This window comes from Gadus macrocephalus, chromosome 2 (genome assembly GCF_031168955.1).
Source record: "Gadus macrocephalus chromosome 2, ASM3116895v1".
Classification (NCBI taxonomy): Eukaryota; Metazoa; Chordata; class Actinopteri; order Gadiformes; family Gadidae; genus Gadus; species Gadus macrocephalus.
Window position 1 is genome coordinate 12,095,053 of NC_082383.1, and position 16,496 is coordinate 12,111,548.

Sequence of the window (16,496 nt, forward strand, 5' to 3'; positions counted from 1 at the left end):
TTTGAAAAAGGTTGACATTTCTGTATCATTCATTCTTTTTGACTTTCTATGTAGTATTTGAATATTTTGAGATCCTGGATTTTTTATTCCATGAGGTGTAGTCATCATCTACAAAAGAAAGGCCTGACCTACCTAGTTTTTCACTTTTTGTAATGAATATAAAATTGATATTTTCACTTTTTGAATGGACATGAGATTCTAATATTTTTAGATGCGCCAGTTTGGATACTTTTCACATTGACAATATCTGTGCTGCATGTGTGAAAGGGTAGAACTCAGTCTTTATTTGTTTTTATGACTTTGAGTTAGGGCTGGGCGATATATCGAATATATGCGATGTATCGCGAGATGTTCTCCAGGGGATGTATAAAATGCCCCTATCGCGAACATCGAATATAAATTGGCACGCAATGTTTCTTTTTGCCGCCGCCGGCATACTCGTTGTGCTTTCACGCGACGGGGCGACAAGATCTCATACAAAGTGAACGTAGAGACGCGTATCTGCCAATCAGCGTTCAACAGCGTGGCCACTGAGTGACATGTGTAACGTAACAGCCAACCAGCGTTCAACCGTCAAACTCGGTGCAGTGCAGTCCGGGGTGAACTGCAGCACGGAGGAGAAAGTGATTGTTGCCTTTTGCGACTCCCGGAGCTCTATATATAATAATATAATATAATTGTTTATATAATATCACGGCCAAAAGCTCTGTGTGCCTCCTGATGGCCGTAGCGTGGGGAGCTCTCATAGGGATTGGGCTTCTCGGGGTTTGTTTAACGCACAGCGTTCCCTTCTCTCGCTATTTCCGGTGGCTCTCTAAACACACTCACTCCCCCCGCCCATTGCGAGTCCACGAGATTCTCATGGACGCGCGTGTGTGACGTAGTCTGGAAGGCGCGCTGCTGTAGGTGTGTGTACCTCCGACCGGTGAGTGAGAACAGCGTGAGAGAAAAAAGGATGGAAACTGAAGATTTGGTTTTGAAAAAGAATAGCATTGGATCCGTCGTCTGGCAGTGTATATAGAATAATTATTATGCAAACAGTTCATAAATAATTAACGGTTTGAATAAATGCTGTGTTGGTAAATCTAACTTGCTGTGATTTTCCTTTTCTTATGTGCAAGTTCTAAATTGTTCCAATACAAAGCACTGATGAGTTTAAACAATATGTTGTTTCATGTAATCTACATGCAGACTTATATTTCAGGAATACTAGAATTATTACTGACGTAACATTATGCCAGACATGGTTGAATCGAGCATTGATGATGTGCTCTAGAGGAGATTCAAAATATATCGAGATATATATCGTGTATCGAGATATAGTAAAAAAAAATCGAGATATTCATTTTGACCCATATCGCCCAGCCCTACTTTGAGTACGCATTTCTAAATACTTTACTTTGCTCTTCTATTTCCAGGATGTCCTTCAGGAGGAGTTACTTGCACGGCTACAGTCAAGACTCCAGCAAGCACTTTCCAGGCAGCCTCTTGATTTGGACTTCCTAGAGTTTGTCTGCTGCAACGAATTAGTTTTATTTCAATCTTTTGCTGATCAGATCCACATAGACAATGATATTTTGCAGCAGTTAAACTATTTGTTAGAGCTGGTCCATGCGGCAATTGTGAACAGTCCAACTGAATCACATTTTGACACAGCTGTGGGTTTGAGGGGAAAACCCAGAATGATAATCCAGAAAGATCAGCTGCAACATTTGTTAGACTCACAATTCTCTGTACCATGCATAGCTCAGTTATTAGGTGTATCACCAAGAACTATTTTTCGAAGGATGGCAGAGTATGGGCTGAGCGTGAGAGGATTCTACAGCACCATGACTGACGCAGAGCTCGATAATATGGTCAGAGCTATTAAAACACAGATGCCCAATGCAGGGTACAGGAGTGTAAAGGGACAGCTCATGGCAATGGGTAGCCGTGTTCAATGGGAGAGGATTACAGACTCCATGCATCGTCTCGATGCAGCTGGAATCCTGTCCCGACTTGCGAGGCTTGGCTGCACTGTACGAAGATCATACTCAGTACGAGGTCCCCTTGCATTGGTGCACATTGACACAAACCATAAACTCATCAGGTATGGTTTAGGTTCCGTCTTCATGACTTTTAAGCTAAATTAAATCAGGTTATCTATTTTCCTGGGCGTGATATGAGTCAATATGGATGCGTACTAAACAACAGTAAATAAATTAAGGCATGCATGACAATTAAATGTATAACATTTATTATATTTTAATTGTATTACTTTTATTCATAGGTACAACCTGGTCATATTTGGTGGAGTTGATGGATTTTCCAGAAAGGTAGTACTTCATGCAAACATGCATACATTATCCAATTATTCATTTCAGTTAAAGTTTCACACTTTTTCCCCCAGAAAAAGTTGTTGCATACTAATTAGGTGGCAATAGTGCTGCAGGATTTGGTTAAATAGTGTCAATATGATGGACAATATTGTGATTTGCTATGTAACAAATGGCTTGTATTATGAGTCTACTTGCTTGGTTTTCAAGGAAATTACAGACCAATATGTTTTTTGTATTCTAAAGTGAAAACAGAATTGTGTGGGGGAAAATTGTTATTGTACCAACATGTAAAATAAAGCTTACTTAGCTTACACTAGCCTACTCCTTTGGAAAATAAGTAAAAATGTTTATTCAACTTAAACAAATGCATTACTCCAAAAACAGTGCAAACGTGCAAAAACAGTAGCAGTGTGGCACTTACCGTTATGTAAACTTGCCTGTGCCTTCCCTTGCACGCATTTATCAGACTGTTATCTGTGCTGTCTCACCTGTTCATACAGATTGGTCATGTAGCCCGAGACGTAGTGACTAAAACTTTGCAAGTTTTGCTGAGAATACATCCATGGTCATGCTCCTTTCATTGTTGGCTAACATATTTGTCACTCTGTGGTCTGTGCCCTAAAAATAACGTTTTTCTTATGGCACCCTACAGAACCTGTTAATGCTTATTAACATTACAATTAAGGTTAAGACTGTTGCTATTGTATTAGACCTAAACCTTTGACTGTCTGAGATCAAATTATCCTTAATTATGACTATATAATCCGTTATTCCCCTATTTAACCGTCAAATGTTGTTTTTGATTGTAATTGCTGTGTACATAAGCCTTTTCAGTTATTAATCAATGTTAATTTACACAGGTCCTGTACTTGGATGCAGCAACCAACAACCGTGCCAATACAGCATTCTCCGTTTTCCTTGAGGCCACTCGGTTACATGGTGTTCCATCAAGGTAATTATTTTTTATAAATAAAAAATGTCATCCGTCTTATTCATTTTTTGTTTTGAAAGTTTTCCTTAATGCTGTATCCCTAATATCCAGAAAATGTATTTGAGAAAAATCGTAATGCCCATTCAATTCACATTACTTCTGAATCACTGCTATGTGTTACTGCTGCAGATGTTCATAGTTCTTTATATTTTTCCTATGTTACAGGGTTCGTGGAGATCAAGGCGTTGAAAATGTGGACATTGCCCATTTCATGTTCGAGAGACGTGGAACCGGTCGAGCTAGCTTTATCTCGGGAAAGAGTGTACACAATCAAAGGTCATGTGATATACTTCGGAAGAAAATTGCTTTATAGCTTTAGCGTTTATCTTCATTTGATCTGTGTGTGTGTGTGTGTGTGTGTTTGTGTATATAATTTCATCTACCCTTTCCGGTAAGACAAAAAAAAACATTTTGAGCCCTGGTCAGTGCAGACAGCTGTAAGAGAAAATAATGAAAGCGTTTCTTTTGCACGGCACAGCCCCAATTCCACTATAAATAGGCTGCATTTAATCTTGATGAGTAACAGTTGATGGCTGCTTAATGAGTGTTGTTTAATTGACATATCTATATGATATGCTATGGTACAGCCCTGATTAAACAAATCAGCTTTGTTGTTTTGCCAATACCCAGGCCTGATAGACATCTGTACTTTTACAGGATTGAACGGATGTGGCGAGATGTGTGGATGGCTGTGACTTGCATCTTTTATGATGTGCTTCACACGCTCGAGGAAGATGGTGTTTTGGACATAGCAAACATAATGCACCTTTTCTGCGTGCATTATGTCTTCCTGCCTCGCCTTCGATCAGCACTACAGGTCTTTGTAGCTGGCTGGAATCACCATCCCCTCAGAACGGAGAGAAACCACACCCCAGAGCAGCTGTGGCAGATGGGACACCTCAACACTCCACAGGACAGTGAAGATCTTGAGGTAGCCTCATTGCTGTGCTAAAGTGTTTTGTATTCTGTACTTGTGGGCTAGCATAAGGCAACCATACTACTATAATTCCTGAAATATTATTGGGGGTCCAAGCGTAACGTGACATGTTTCACTAAAATGTCATCATATTTAGGACCTGCAAAATCGAGAACTGGACAGGGAGGGTTCCCTGATGACCCCAGAGGCCACTGTCGGAGGAGTTCAGGTCCCGGAATTTCAACCGCCTCTGCCTGCTGAAGATCTGGCAGTACTTCAGTCGGCAATCAACCCTTTAATTGATTCAGATTCAAATGGTTATGACCTTTATATACAGGTGTTAGAATTTGTTAAACACACGCTTCAACACCCCATTGATTAGGTAGTTCTGGGTCCAACTAACACAGAGAACTCAAGCCTGCATCACACCAGGTCGTTTTTTTTGTTGCTATTATTTATAGATATAAGTGGGAGGTGATCTCCATTGTGCAATTACTTGCTGGAATTCGTCAACTTTTTCAAACAGAACAGCAGGGATTCTTGTATTGTGGAATAAAATGCTGAACTCAAAAAGCCCACCGCAATGCATTTCCTTTTTACAGCATATTGAAACGCAAGAAAAGATCCAACACACTAATTGGCTATTCACATTGAACAATGTGGATTCAAAGCAAAACAATCTGAAATAGTTAAGTTTAAAGAAATTCGCTTTAGATCGGCAGTCATAGTCTCTCGCTAAGTAAAAAAATACGCTCTTCCACATAAAATGAACTTAGTTGGCAAGAATTCAAATAGTAAACATGCTGCAAGTTTAGGCACAGCATCATTCATACAACACAATACTCTGCATGCTAACAGAGTGAACCACTACATAACAAAAAATCTGAAAGCTTATTTAGAATAAATATCACATTTCCATACAACAAACACAGGCGCTGCCGTCTGTACACAAAGCAAATAGGCCTCCAACTCGACTGTTCCAACCTAGCTCTTGAAGAGCTTTGCAATTCTAACATGATGTATTAACCTCATCAAGAACATTCTGCAAGGACCAGCAGCATTATACAAGTCCAAATCCCGTATCCCACGTCCCGATGGATGCCTCAAGAGCTTGTTTAAAATCGTCATAAGCTGAGAGGTGGCCAGGGATGCGGAGGCACATGTAACAGGTGGAGGATTTGGGGAACTTCCCACGCACAACCTCCACTTTCAGCATCCCAGATAACACTTCCCACCCAGTCCAAAACCGGTGTAGGTTTAAGCGAGACACTGCTGGAGCTACAAAAAAATAGTTAATTAGCATAAATAATTAAGGAACAAAGACAGGAACATATATTTTTACTGCTGTGAAAATGGTAGGTCATACAAACAAAATTGTAGCCTTAAGCTGTGGGCTATTCTAAAAATACTGTCATCATTCTTTGACGTCTTCATAATGAGAGGTATATGGGAATGGCATACCAGTTTCAATGAACTGCTGGAGGAACATCCCAACCTTGGCTCTTGTCTCAAGAGGATAGTCCTTGTCTTCTTCATCGACTGACTCAGTCGGCCAGATGATGTGATCAATCATGACCTAGTTGTCACAACTTGTTAGATACTTCCTCCAAATCTTTCTTATCTGCTGAGTACGTCTGTGCACACTTTTTTTTTGTATATTAATGTACATTGGCAATAAAGGATAATCTGATTTAATCAGAACAGTAAATCTCAGGAATAAGAAAGCAATATACAGTAACATAAATCAGTTCAATAAAAAAATGTTTTTGATAGAGTAGTTCCACATAGGAGTATAGCAAATCATAATCTCCATGGAGAGTACCGGTATGTACGTAGATAGAGTACCCATTGTAAACTTAACCTTTATTGATTTGTACCTGCATCAGTTAAAAATTCTAATTTCTGGCATTCTTATCACTAGTTCTACAATATGTGTAATTTGTGCTTGTGATTTGAAAGTATATGCTGCTTAGTTTACATTTTATTTTGTACTCCTATGGAGGAAGCCATTTGTGTGCATCATTTGAGTCAAAGACAAGTTTCCCCATGGGGACAGTAAAGTATATTGTTTGGTATTGTACCTGGGGGCTGCAGATCACTTCTTTCCCAGATGGGAAGACAGCTTCAGCCACATCTTTTCTTTCTGATAATATCGGCCACACGTCAGTTTCTTTAAGACCCTTTCTCATTTGTTTTATTTGAGAAGAAGTTCTTCCCAGAATCTTAAACACACATACACACAAAAAACATACATTTCACATGACATAACAGTAACTGAGAATGTGAAGAAAAGTCAATAATGTGGGTTGTAGCTAATGTAGCATGTTGTTGGGCTTCTGAGCTCCTTTGAAACCATTAGTCGAATGTAATTAAAACAGATGTCAGGAATCATATAATGGCCTGTGTTTATTCTGTAATTTGGGTCTCAAAAATATTCCTTTAATTCCCCACCACTGACAAGGAAGTGTCTGGAAGTGTGTCCTTGTATCCACAAGGAAATACAGGGTGAGAGCATGACTTAAATTAGCGTTGGATTATCTTCTCTATTGTGGATGGCAAATACCAAGGACCATGCCCAATCAGTGGTTTTAGAATGCTGTCCTGGGCTCCTGTCTGTTCCCAAAGTTACAATTCATGGACTGCAGTGCCTTTTCAAAATAAATACATGCAATCAGCACCAATACGCTCAGTGGGAACCTAAGGCTTACGTCACCCTTTCAATGGGGGTACCTAGACGTCCCAAAAAGTTTGAGCTAGACACAGCAGTCCATTGATTGGTGCACTGAATATTTGCACAAAGGTAAGATCTGAATTGAATGAAATGTAACTTTTTTCTCTGTGATAATTTTTTTATCCAAATATTTAGCATATTTATCCTTTTTTTAAATAAATTAATATAAAAAGACAGATTCAGAAACAGCCAAGTATTGAGTTACTGTATGTTAAAATGTATACATTTCAACAAAGTCTTCCATTACCGCATGCTGCAAAAGCTGCTGATGAAGATATCTTCTGTTCTTATCAGTCAGTCGTGGCAGCTCCCACATGTCTGTCAGGCTATTGACATCAGCCTTCTGGTCCTCAGACAGCGCATTAATGCCTTCCAGCTGTAGTGGAGAAAAAAGTCCTCCACATCAGTCCTTTATTTTACCGCACACACATACCAAAAAAAGCTACAGAAACAGACATTACCGAGTGGATAGTGTTCCTCTGATCAAGATCAGAGGAACACTATCCTCAGGGACCAATGTTGCTGTCTCCAATTGCCCCCCTAAGAGCATATGGACGACAGCAGGACTGATGCCTGCCAAACCTGGGCCACCGTGAATGAAGGAATGCCCCACCATTCTGCCTGTCATCATAAATAGGTCAGAGTCCAATAGTGGCTGTGATGCGCAGGGGATGAGGTGATCCTTTTGCCCCTCAAAGAGCATTGTCACATCAGCATTACCTGCATGATAAAGATTAAATAATAGTTAGCATAAGAGTATTTTTACCAGAGTAGCTTTCATGAAACTAAACTATTGAAGCTTATTAAGTATCACATATTTTGAACAGACAGTCACACTGCTGCATACCGTGGACTGATAGATTGACATAGATAGAATGTTATATTTGAATGCAAAACTTAACTAAAACATACCAAAATTTATGCTGAATCCGGACAGTAAAGCGTTCATGGCAAAGCTGAGGAAATAGCGACTTACGCCATCACCTATTGCTGCATCACCTATAAAACCCAAGAATAATTGTTAAAACACAAAAATGATATGGCTGATTTTCTGTCTAGTATGTGGAAACAGTCGCAATCTATGGGGAAAGTAATTTTAAAGGTTTCCCCTTCAGCAATTGGCCTACATCTTTTAAGGTTGAGACTTGAGTGATAAAACTTAAATATGAAAACTAAGACATGTCGTTGATGCAAAGCACTCATCTTTTAACTTGCACCTCAAGCAGGCACCTAGTCTGTAAATCCAGACCCACATCTAGAACATCTGTAGGGTCTGGCCACGAGCACTAGACCTTCCCAACTCAAGTCGTGGCACCCACGCATTAATTTCAATATATATTAAAAAGTATTGCTAAATCAAGGTTACATTGAAATTATATTCAACACATTTCTTGTGGAAGCAGTAACCCTTATTCATTTAAATTTTTCATGGATGTAATGGAAATGGCAAATGTGGTTGCAAAGTTCTTTACAAATTCAACCTTGTATATAATATTGATGAATAAATATTGTGACCTTCGAGCACACAGTGAAGTGGGGCAGCCCATTTTGTTCTTTTGATCTTGTAGAAAGCGAGAACTGCCTTTTCTCTGTCTCCAACATCTGATGCTAGGTCCATTGAGAAGCGAATAGGTGTCTCCAGCTCTTGCTCTCTCAACAAACATCTTCTAAACTGTGTTGCTGCACTTGAGGCATTGAGTGTTTCCTTCCATTCTATGAAAAACACAATACAATAACGTAAAAAAGATAAGTCAAAAACATTTCAGAGTGATATCAAAAATGTAAAGTTAAAATAAGGGAATTATTTTTAATTCAACAGTAAAAACATTTAGGGCCCTATCTTGCATCCGGCGCAAGTGACTTTGTCACTGGCGCATGTGTCGTTGCTAGTTTACAACTGGCGCAGAGCGTTCTTTTCCCACCAGCGCCACTCGCCGGTAAATTAGGGATTGATCATGCGCCCCAAGGGGCGGTTCGGCGGAAGGAGGAGGCGTGTTCTGGCGCAAACGCTATTTTGCCGTTGCTGAATACCATTGCGCTACTGACCAGGAAATACCTGGTTTAAAGTCAGTGGCGCGTTGTTCAGATGCTATTTTAAGGGCGGATGCATAGCCTACATGCGCATGCGATGCATACGGATTGCTTGTGCACCTCGCGCATACACTTTGCTTCTCTCATCTACCTAGCCGCACATTCTTGGTAAATTATTTGGGAAAGAACAGCTGATGCAGCGGTAATAAGTTGTACTTTTAAATCAATGCATCTGCAAACACCGTACAGCAAACACATATTTTCTTGACACAGACATCGTATAGGCCTACATGCCCATAACTTTTAGGATTGATGAGTATTTGATCGTGAAAAACATTGTTTTACCGCGAGTGAGTGTTAAAAAGAATGAATGAATGCGGGCGCGCGTGTGTGCTCTGTTTAAACACACGCAAACTAAACACGTAACGCATAATACAATCAATGGCAATGTCTATTACCGCGGAGACACATGCATATTAGGATAGCATACAATACTGATAAGAAACAATGTTTATAATGTATTGCGTATTTCATTAAATAGATCAGTTACCGCATATCATATGTTATATTATTTACGTTTTCTTTGGCGAAATTTATTTGAGGACTCAATATTTCTGAAGTTGTTGAAGAAAACCCCTTATTCCATGTGTGAATTAGGCCATATTATTTGGCAATAAACTGAGCCATTTGCAGTTTGAAATTCATGTGCATCTGTCTCATCGGAGACTGCAGACGCGCTGTCAAAATATCAACTCGTCCGATTCAAATGCGGTCATGGCTCTTAAAGGGGATGGGAGCTGGCACTCTCATTGGTTTGTTGGACGTTACGCCCAAACCTCACCTACGGGTAATTAGGCTGCTTCAGACCAACCCTTTTGACACTTGCGCCGCGACGCAAGTGTCATTTATCCGCCTGTAAAATAGCGATAGCGCCGTAGAACCGCCCACAAAGCTACTTGCGCTTTGCGCTTTCCACTTGCGTTTCAGACCGTTAAAATAGGGCCTTTAGTTTTTTAAGCAGTCAGTGCTATTTTATGGATTTCCAAACTATCAGATTTGGTATTCAGCCTTAAGGGACTGACATACACGTGCATACAATATTAACGAGATGAGAAACATGGCCACCATTGACCAATACGTCCTTACAATGGCACGCTAAGCTGCTACATTCACATAACTGTTCGAAGAAGTGGCTTCACTGAATTATTTTGAGCCAGGCCGACAGGAGGTGCCGCAAATGCCCTGCTAGGCGGGCAACATTCAAAAGTTTGACCTTGAATTTTATAGTTTTTCTATATCATTGGGTTTGTGGGTTATGTCTTGCACCTGGTTCGTCAAGATTGACTGTAACAGTGGAAGTGGTGCTTTGTGGCACTGTATGACTGGACCCTTGTTGCCAGAGATTATTTGTCCCAGAAGTCCCTTCGCCAGCAACATCATCCTGAAACCGACTGCTGTTTGCTGAAATTCTAAACAATTAAATAAACCATGAGACTATCAGCTGTACCATAATTAAAACTGTAAAAAACATTGAATTAATGAAATATAAGACTTCAATTTATTTAGTACCCATCTCCACAAAAGCTGGCATGGAATTGTATGTCCTCTGTGGGAAAGTTTTGTCCACATATTGGACATATTTCCTGAGTGAAAAGAGAAATGTACAGGTTTTGAAGATATATGGGTGTTTCTGCAACTACAGGCACTTTTAAGTCCCAGTAGGGAAATTTGGGATTCATGTTAAGATAAATCATACAAAGCTTGATAAGTATAAACACAGTGTTATAACACATCTTGACCTAAAAAATCTTTACTAAATAATGTGATTTAATACAATTTATGCATTTTATGGGTCAAAACACCACTTTTGTTCATGTCCCACCACTGTGGTCTCAAGGTTGAGATGCGTAAAATGAGGTAATTCAATTACAATATGACATTATTTTAAATGCAATTGTTTCAAAAACATATTACTCTACACCATGTAAAAAAAATGAAATTTGTTTACCGATTATTTATTGGATTTTTTCGTCTAAATGCGTCTGTCCCACACTTCTGAGTCCTCACCGCGACACTGGACAAATGTCGCGGTGAGGACTTGTTTGGAAAGCCAAACAAATCTAGTTTCTATGGAAACGGCAGTTGGTAAGTGAGCACTTGGATGACAGGTTGGGCCACCCACTAGGTGCCCCTCAAGGTCAAGCAAAAACAAGGTAAAGATCATACTTTCTTTGGAGGTATTTATTGTGTGTCCTTACCATACAGCGTAGAAATTGTGTGTTTTGAACTAAATTTAAAAAAATAAGTTAATATTACTGTTTAATTCATGTATATTAGTTGCTAAGAGTCAAAGCTAACATAGCAATCCTTGCTAGCAGCCATGAATCTGCAATATTAGCTAAAATGTCATTACCGCAGCAGCTTTAGGTGTTGCGGTAAAGACCTTGTGTCGCGGTAGAGACAAATTCAAGGTGATATATTATATTGCAAATATTAAAAGGGAACTACACCCATTTTCAAAATTCATACATGTTATTACTATGGTCTGTTATGTCATAAATTATTATTTTAAACTAAACATAAACATGTCAATTGTTCAACCCTAGATGAGACCAAATTCATCTACAATAAGATCACGGAAATGCAGAGAGGAAATGAGAAAAGACCCGGACAGATACGAAGCGTATCTCCGGAAGGAAAAAGAGCGTTACAAAAAAAGAAGTGAGAAAGTGCAGATAAAGAGTGTCTCCCAACTGACGAAAAGAGAGACAAATCTGAAAAGAAGACAGTGGAGGATAAATAAAAGGAACCAGAGGGAAAAAAACAAAATGCTGGAGGCCTCAAATCACTTTGTTTCTACAAACACACCACCACTATCCCCAGAAGTCTTACCTGTGGATGAAGCTGTTCATGACTTACCTGTTGTTCCTCAGGAACCTGCTGGTGTCTTACCTAATGTGGTAGTTGCTCAGAAGAGGGGGCGTAAAAAAGTGAAAAAGAGGCAATCAAAGATGTACTTAGAACTCAAAGATGCAAAGTTCAAGCTTAAGAAGGCATTGGCCTCAGTCGAAAAGTACAGGAAGCGTTGTCTCAGGCTTTCAAAGACGAAACATCCGACTGACTCACCCCAAACCAAAGCCCGCCACCAAAGTCACACATCCCAACGCCAAATTAGAAAGGTTCTTCTGTTCCATAATGTCATTATGGCAGAGCTGAAGGAGAGTAGCAACTCATTGACCAACCCTAAAGAGAAGCAGATCCTTTCAAAAGTGATTTCAGGAAAGATCATAAAGAAATATCGACTTGGAAACTATGCACATCAAGAGTTCGGGTTCTCACAAAAGATGATGAGAGCGAACCGAAAGAGGCCAAACTCCCTGGATTATCACAGGAAACAACAATCAAATGTGATCACCAACACTGATGACTTAACAGTGGCACAATTTCTTGAAAGGGATGACAACAGCAGGGCCACCACAGGAAAACGGGACACAAAAACTAAAAAGCAACTGAAAATGCAGAAGCGCCTACTCTCCGATTCTCTTAAGAATCTACACCTGAAATTCAAAGCAGAGAATCCAAACATCAAAATCTCCTACAGTGAGTTTTGCAAGAGAAAACCCTTTTGGGTTGTACATCCATCAGTCAGAGACAGGGAAACATGTCTCTGTAAGATATGTGAAAATGCACAATTCATGGCAGACAGGCTATACCAGCAAAGTGTAGTGAAGACCAGCAAGGTTGCAGACTTGATGCTATCCATGTGTTGTAGTCCATCAAAAGAGTGCATGTACAGGGAATGCTCCAACTGCAGAAAGAAAGCACTCCAAATTCAGCCGTTTGAAGAGGGGGGTCAGACGTGGTGGCATCATTGGCAACACAAAGCAGAGGAGAGAGAGAAAAAGTCAAAAGATGGAGGGACAGAGAAATTTACTGTTCATTTAACAACAAAGGAGAAGGTTTATGGAACCCTACAAGTCCTCATTGAAGACTTCTCTGAATTGCTGCAGGCAAAAATAGGACGGCATATTTACAACATTAAGCACCAGTATGCTACCTTGACAAAGCTAAAGAAGAATCTGACCGAAGAGGAGGTTTTACTGCATGTTGATTTTGCAGAAAACTATCTCTGCAAATATGCAACTGAAATACAGGCAGTGCACTTCGGGGATTCTCATAAACAGGTGAGCCTACACACAGTTGTGGCCTACACCAAGGCAGCACAATCTTCGTATTGCACTCTGTCATCCTCTTTCCGCCATGACCCTTCGGCCATATGGACACATCTCAAACCAGTTCTGCACGATCTGCAGGAGAAAAATCCCAGCGTTAGAGTACTTCACATGGTCAGTGATGGACCAACCACGCAGTATCGTTGCAAGAAGAACTTCTTCTTCCTGTCGACAGAGCCCTTCAAGATGGGATTTAAAAAAGTGACATGGAATTTCCTTGAAGCAGGCCACGGCAAGGGACCAGCGGATGGTGTGGGTGCAGCAGTAAAGAGGACGGCAGATGCCCTCGTGGCAAAGGGGATGGACATACATAATGGGGCCATGTTGTTTGAGGAGCTGTCAAAGGTCAAGTCCTCTGTGACACTCTTCAATGTCACAGATGAGGAAATATCAGAGGTCGAGAGATCCCTGATCGATGATCTGCAGACAGTTAAAGGCACCATGAAGATCCACCAGATCCACACATCAGTCTCTGGGCAAATCATGTGGAGAGTGCTGAGCTGCTTCTGCAGAAACCCAGATCCATGCACCTGCTTCAGCCCACAGTGCGTCACCTTCGCTCCTGTATCAGAGCCTTCCATGGGAGCCCTCCATCAGCATCCTCCGACATTCCAGGAAACCAAGGCAATACAACCAATTCCTGATATCAATGAGGAGCTTATCGGGAAATGGTGTGTCGTTCTGTACGACAATGACCCTTACCCAGGCATCATTCAAGACATCGATACTGAGAGTTGTGCCTTGGTCAAAACAATGCACAGCGTTGGGGCCAATAGGTTTTATTGGCCGATGAAGGATGATGTGATCTGGTACACCCACGAGAATGTGGTTGGACTTGTGCCAGAACCCAAACCAGTCACGACAAGGCACATGAAGCTTATGGACTCGGTTTGGCAGGAACTCTGCTCTCGTTTTAAGTAGTACTTGGTACACAAATTTAATGTGAGAGGCTGTTGGTGCCTCTCACATTACGATGTTAATGTTAGTGTATTTGTATTAATGTTCAAGCCACTTTAGGCCATAATATTTTTGAGAATCTGTTTAATCCAGTCTTTAATGACACATGTAATGCCTTTGTTAAGTTTACTTCCTACAGTAGCCTATTGTTAAGGATACATACCTGTATTTACATTTACCGTTGCATGGGGTCATCCCTATGTTCCCACAGCCTGATGGTCCCACAGCCCTATGTTCCTGAAATTGGCGACTAGGTTTAGGCATCACAGCTGCGTGATTAGGGTAAGGCGACAGGGAGAGGTTAGAATAGGAGTGAGACAGACACAAATAGACAGACAGACACCCTCTTCATTATACAGTAGTTAGATTACTTCGAAATGTAGGACCATCGGGCTGTGGGCATAGACATGCTCCCCATTGCGTCCTTACCGGCACAAGATGTCATTACCGCAGCAATGCTTTATTTTGATTGTAATTGTGATTTTCATTTGCAAAGGGATTTCAAAACTAATTTAGAGATGATTTACACATTAGAAATAACAATATCAGTCATAAAAAAAAAAAAAAAAAAAAAAATTGTGTGTACGAAGACAATTGTCATATAAGGTTACTTGTCAAAATCCCATGGTGTAGAGAAAAACATAAAATAACCTATTTTTATTTTTTATCACTAATTACAATGATGCACAAAACTTGCTGAAAATCAATTTAAATGTGTTAATGTGCTAGAAATTTTAAAAATGAAAAATGTGTAAAATTGATGTTATTGTAATGTTGCGGTAAGGACATTTTGTGATTCATTTGATGAAAACCATAACAAATAAACAAGTTTCCAGATGAAAATCTTAATGACTACATGCAATGTTGTGTACCTGTTAATATATATTACAGACTCTGATGGTTAAAATTCAAATTCATAAAGGTTGATTTTTTTATTTTGGGAGAGTCAAAAGTGACCATAGTTGCAGAAACACCCATATACCTTATTTATTCAAATTAAATGTTATTTTAAAGTAAATATTAACATTGTAATTACATCTCGGAAGACATTGGAAAGAGACAAGTTTTTAAAAAGCTTGTTTATAAAAGTTGATGAATTGAGAGTGAAAAACTCAACTGTAGTATTGTCCCGGACCTCTTCAATACTGCTCATTTCTGGCTCATCACTGTTCTGTGAATTCAGAAATAAAAAGAAATTTAAGTAGGAAGTACTCTGACGATGATTAAAGGTGGAGTCAGGGATTCTGGTGAATGCTTGTTGTCAAAATCAGTGAATTTCTCCTCACGATCGGCTACCTGTACGAAAACAAAGCCTAGACTTTGTACACCGGTATGTATGGGAACAAAGGGGCGACCGTAGCAGTACCAAGGCTGTTTTAAAACACATTTTTGAGGGATGCAAAATATAAATGATCTATATCAGCAAAATCGCCTAAGATATCGAGATACTATTTTTTACAAATTCATACATCCCAAATGTCAGTAACATGACATTGGTCTTCTCCATATTTGGGCAGATTCAGCACAATCTGACCACCACTGACTTACAGTAAAACATCTAAGATTTAAAAGTTAATGAATAAATTAAATGTTTCAGGGGTACACTTCATTTGCCACCTGGCAGTGTGCACAATGAAGTTTGTGCAGCGTTTTGTGAAATTATTTCCAGACAGACATCAAAAAGGCAACATCTCTCTTTCCATATAATATGCTAATTCAGAAATTGACCAAACTTCATTCTGAAAGAGTTAATATCTGAGTGATACTTACATCTTCCACATTGCAAGACGTAATGTGCAGGGCCAGGAACTGCAGCGGCATAATTATGCCACACTTTTGGCATGTGGACTTTGGCATTCTCTCGAATTCTGGAGCATCATGGGGGAGTGGTATGAAGGTATTATTGTAGCAAAAGTCTTTAGCACCTGTAACTGCAGAATTTGAATGCGTACACTAAAGTCACAGTAAATTTGAAGTCGTATATATTTATTTTGCATGTGTACTCTAAAGTCACAAATGTGTAACAGTACATTTGTAGTCGTAAAAAATATCTAAATATTTTTTATACCATTGTAAACACAAAATAGGGTCTACGAGTACGCTAATCTGTGTTACAGGTGCACAAATCCTTTTGCTACAATTATTGCAGCGCAGTTGGTGCAAAACACATTCGCACACCCGTGTTTCATAATCTGAGAACATGCCCAAAAGGTGTGCATTCGTAAACCCAAATTTGAACAAATGCATCAGAAGTTGCACATTTGTGAACGCTATGTTAATTCAGCATTTTAATGAGCGAGCACAAAACCATTTTACAACT

At 39.8% G+C, this 16,496-nt stretch overlaps 1 protein-coding gene and 1 long non-coding RNA gene across 2 annotated transcripts; one reads left to right on the top strand and one right to left on the bottom strand.

The window, feature by feature from the left end:
* The first annotated feature begins 1,382 nt into the window (after window positions 1–1,382).
* On the top strand, window positions 1,383–4,940 carry LOC132449457 (uncharacterized). The gene is made up of 6 exons (XM_060041106.1): window positions 1,383–2,089; window positions 2,270–2,315; window positions 3,179–3,270; window positions 3,475–3,585; window positions 3,967–4,240; window positions 4,383–4,940. Exons 1-6 carry the CDS (start codon window positions 1,683–1,685, stop codon window positions 4,605–4,607), a joined length of 1,155 nt encoding a protein of 384 aa, XP_059897089.1. The 5' UTR covers window positions 1,383–1,682; the 3' UTR covers window positions 4,608–4,940.
* Window positions 4,941–5,276: 336 nt separating this feature from the next.
* LOC132449468 (uncharacterized) lies at window positions 5,277–8,780 on the bottom strand. The gene is made up of 4 exons (XR_009523586.1): window positions 8,472–8,780; window positions 7,869–7,955; window positions 6,307–7,676; window positions 5,277–5,801 (listed from the first exon to the last, which is right to left on the bottom strand). It is a non-coding gene; the product is annotated as an uncharacterized LOC132449468 (long non-coding RNA).
* Between the last annotated feature and the right edge of the window lie 7,716 nt (window positions 8,781–16,496).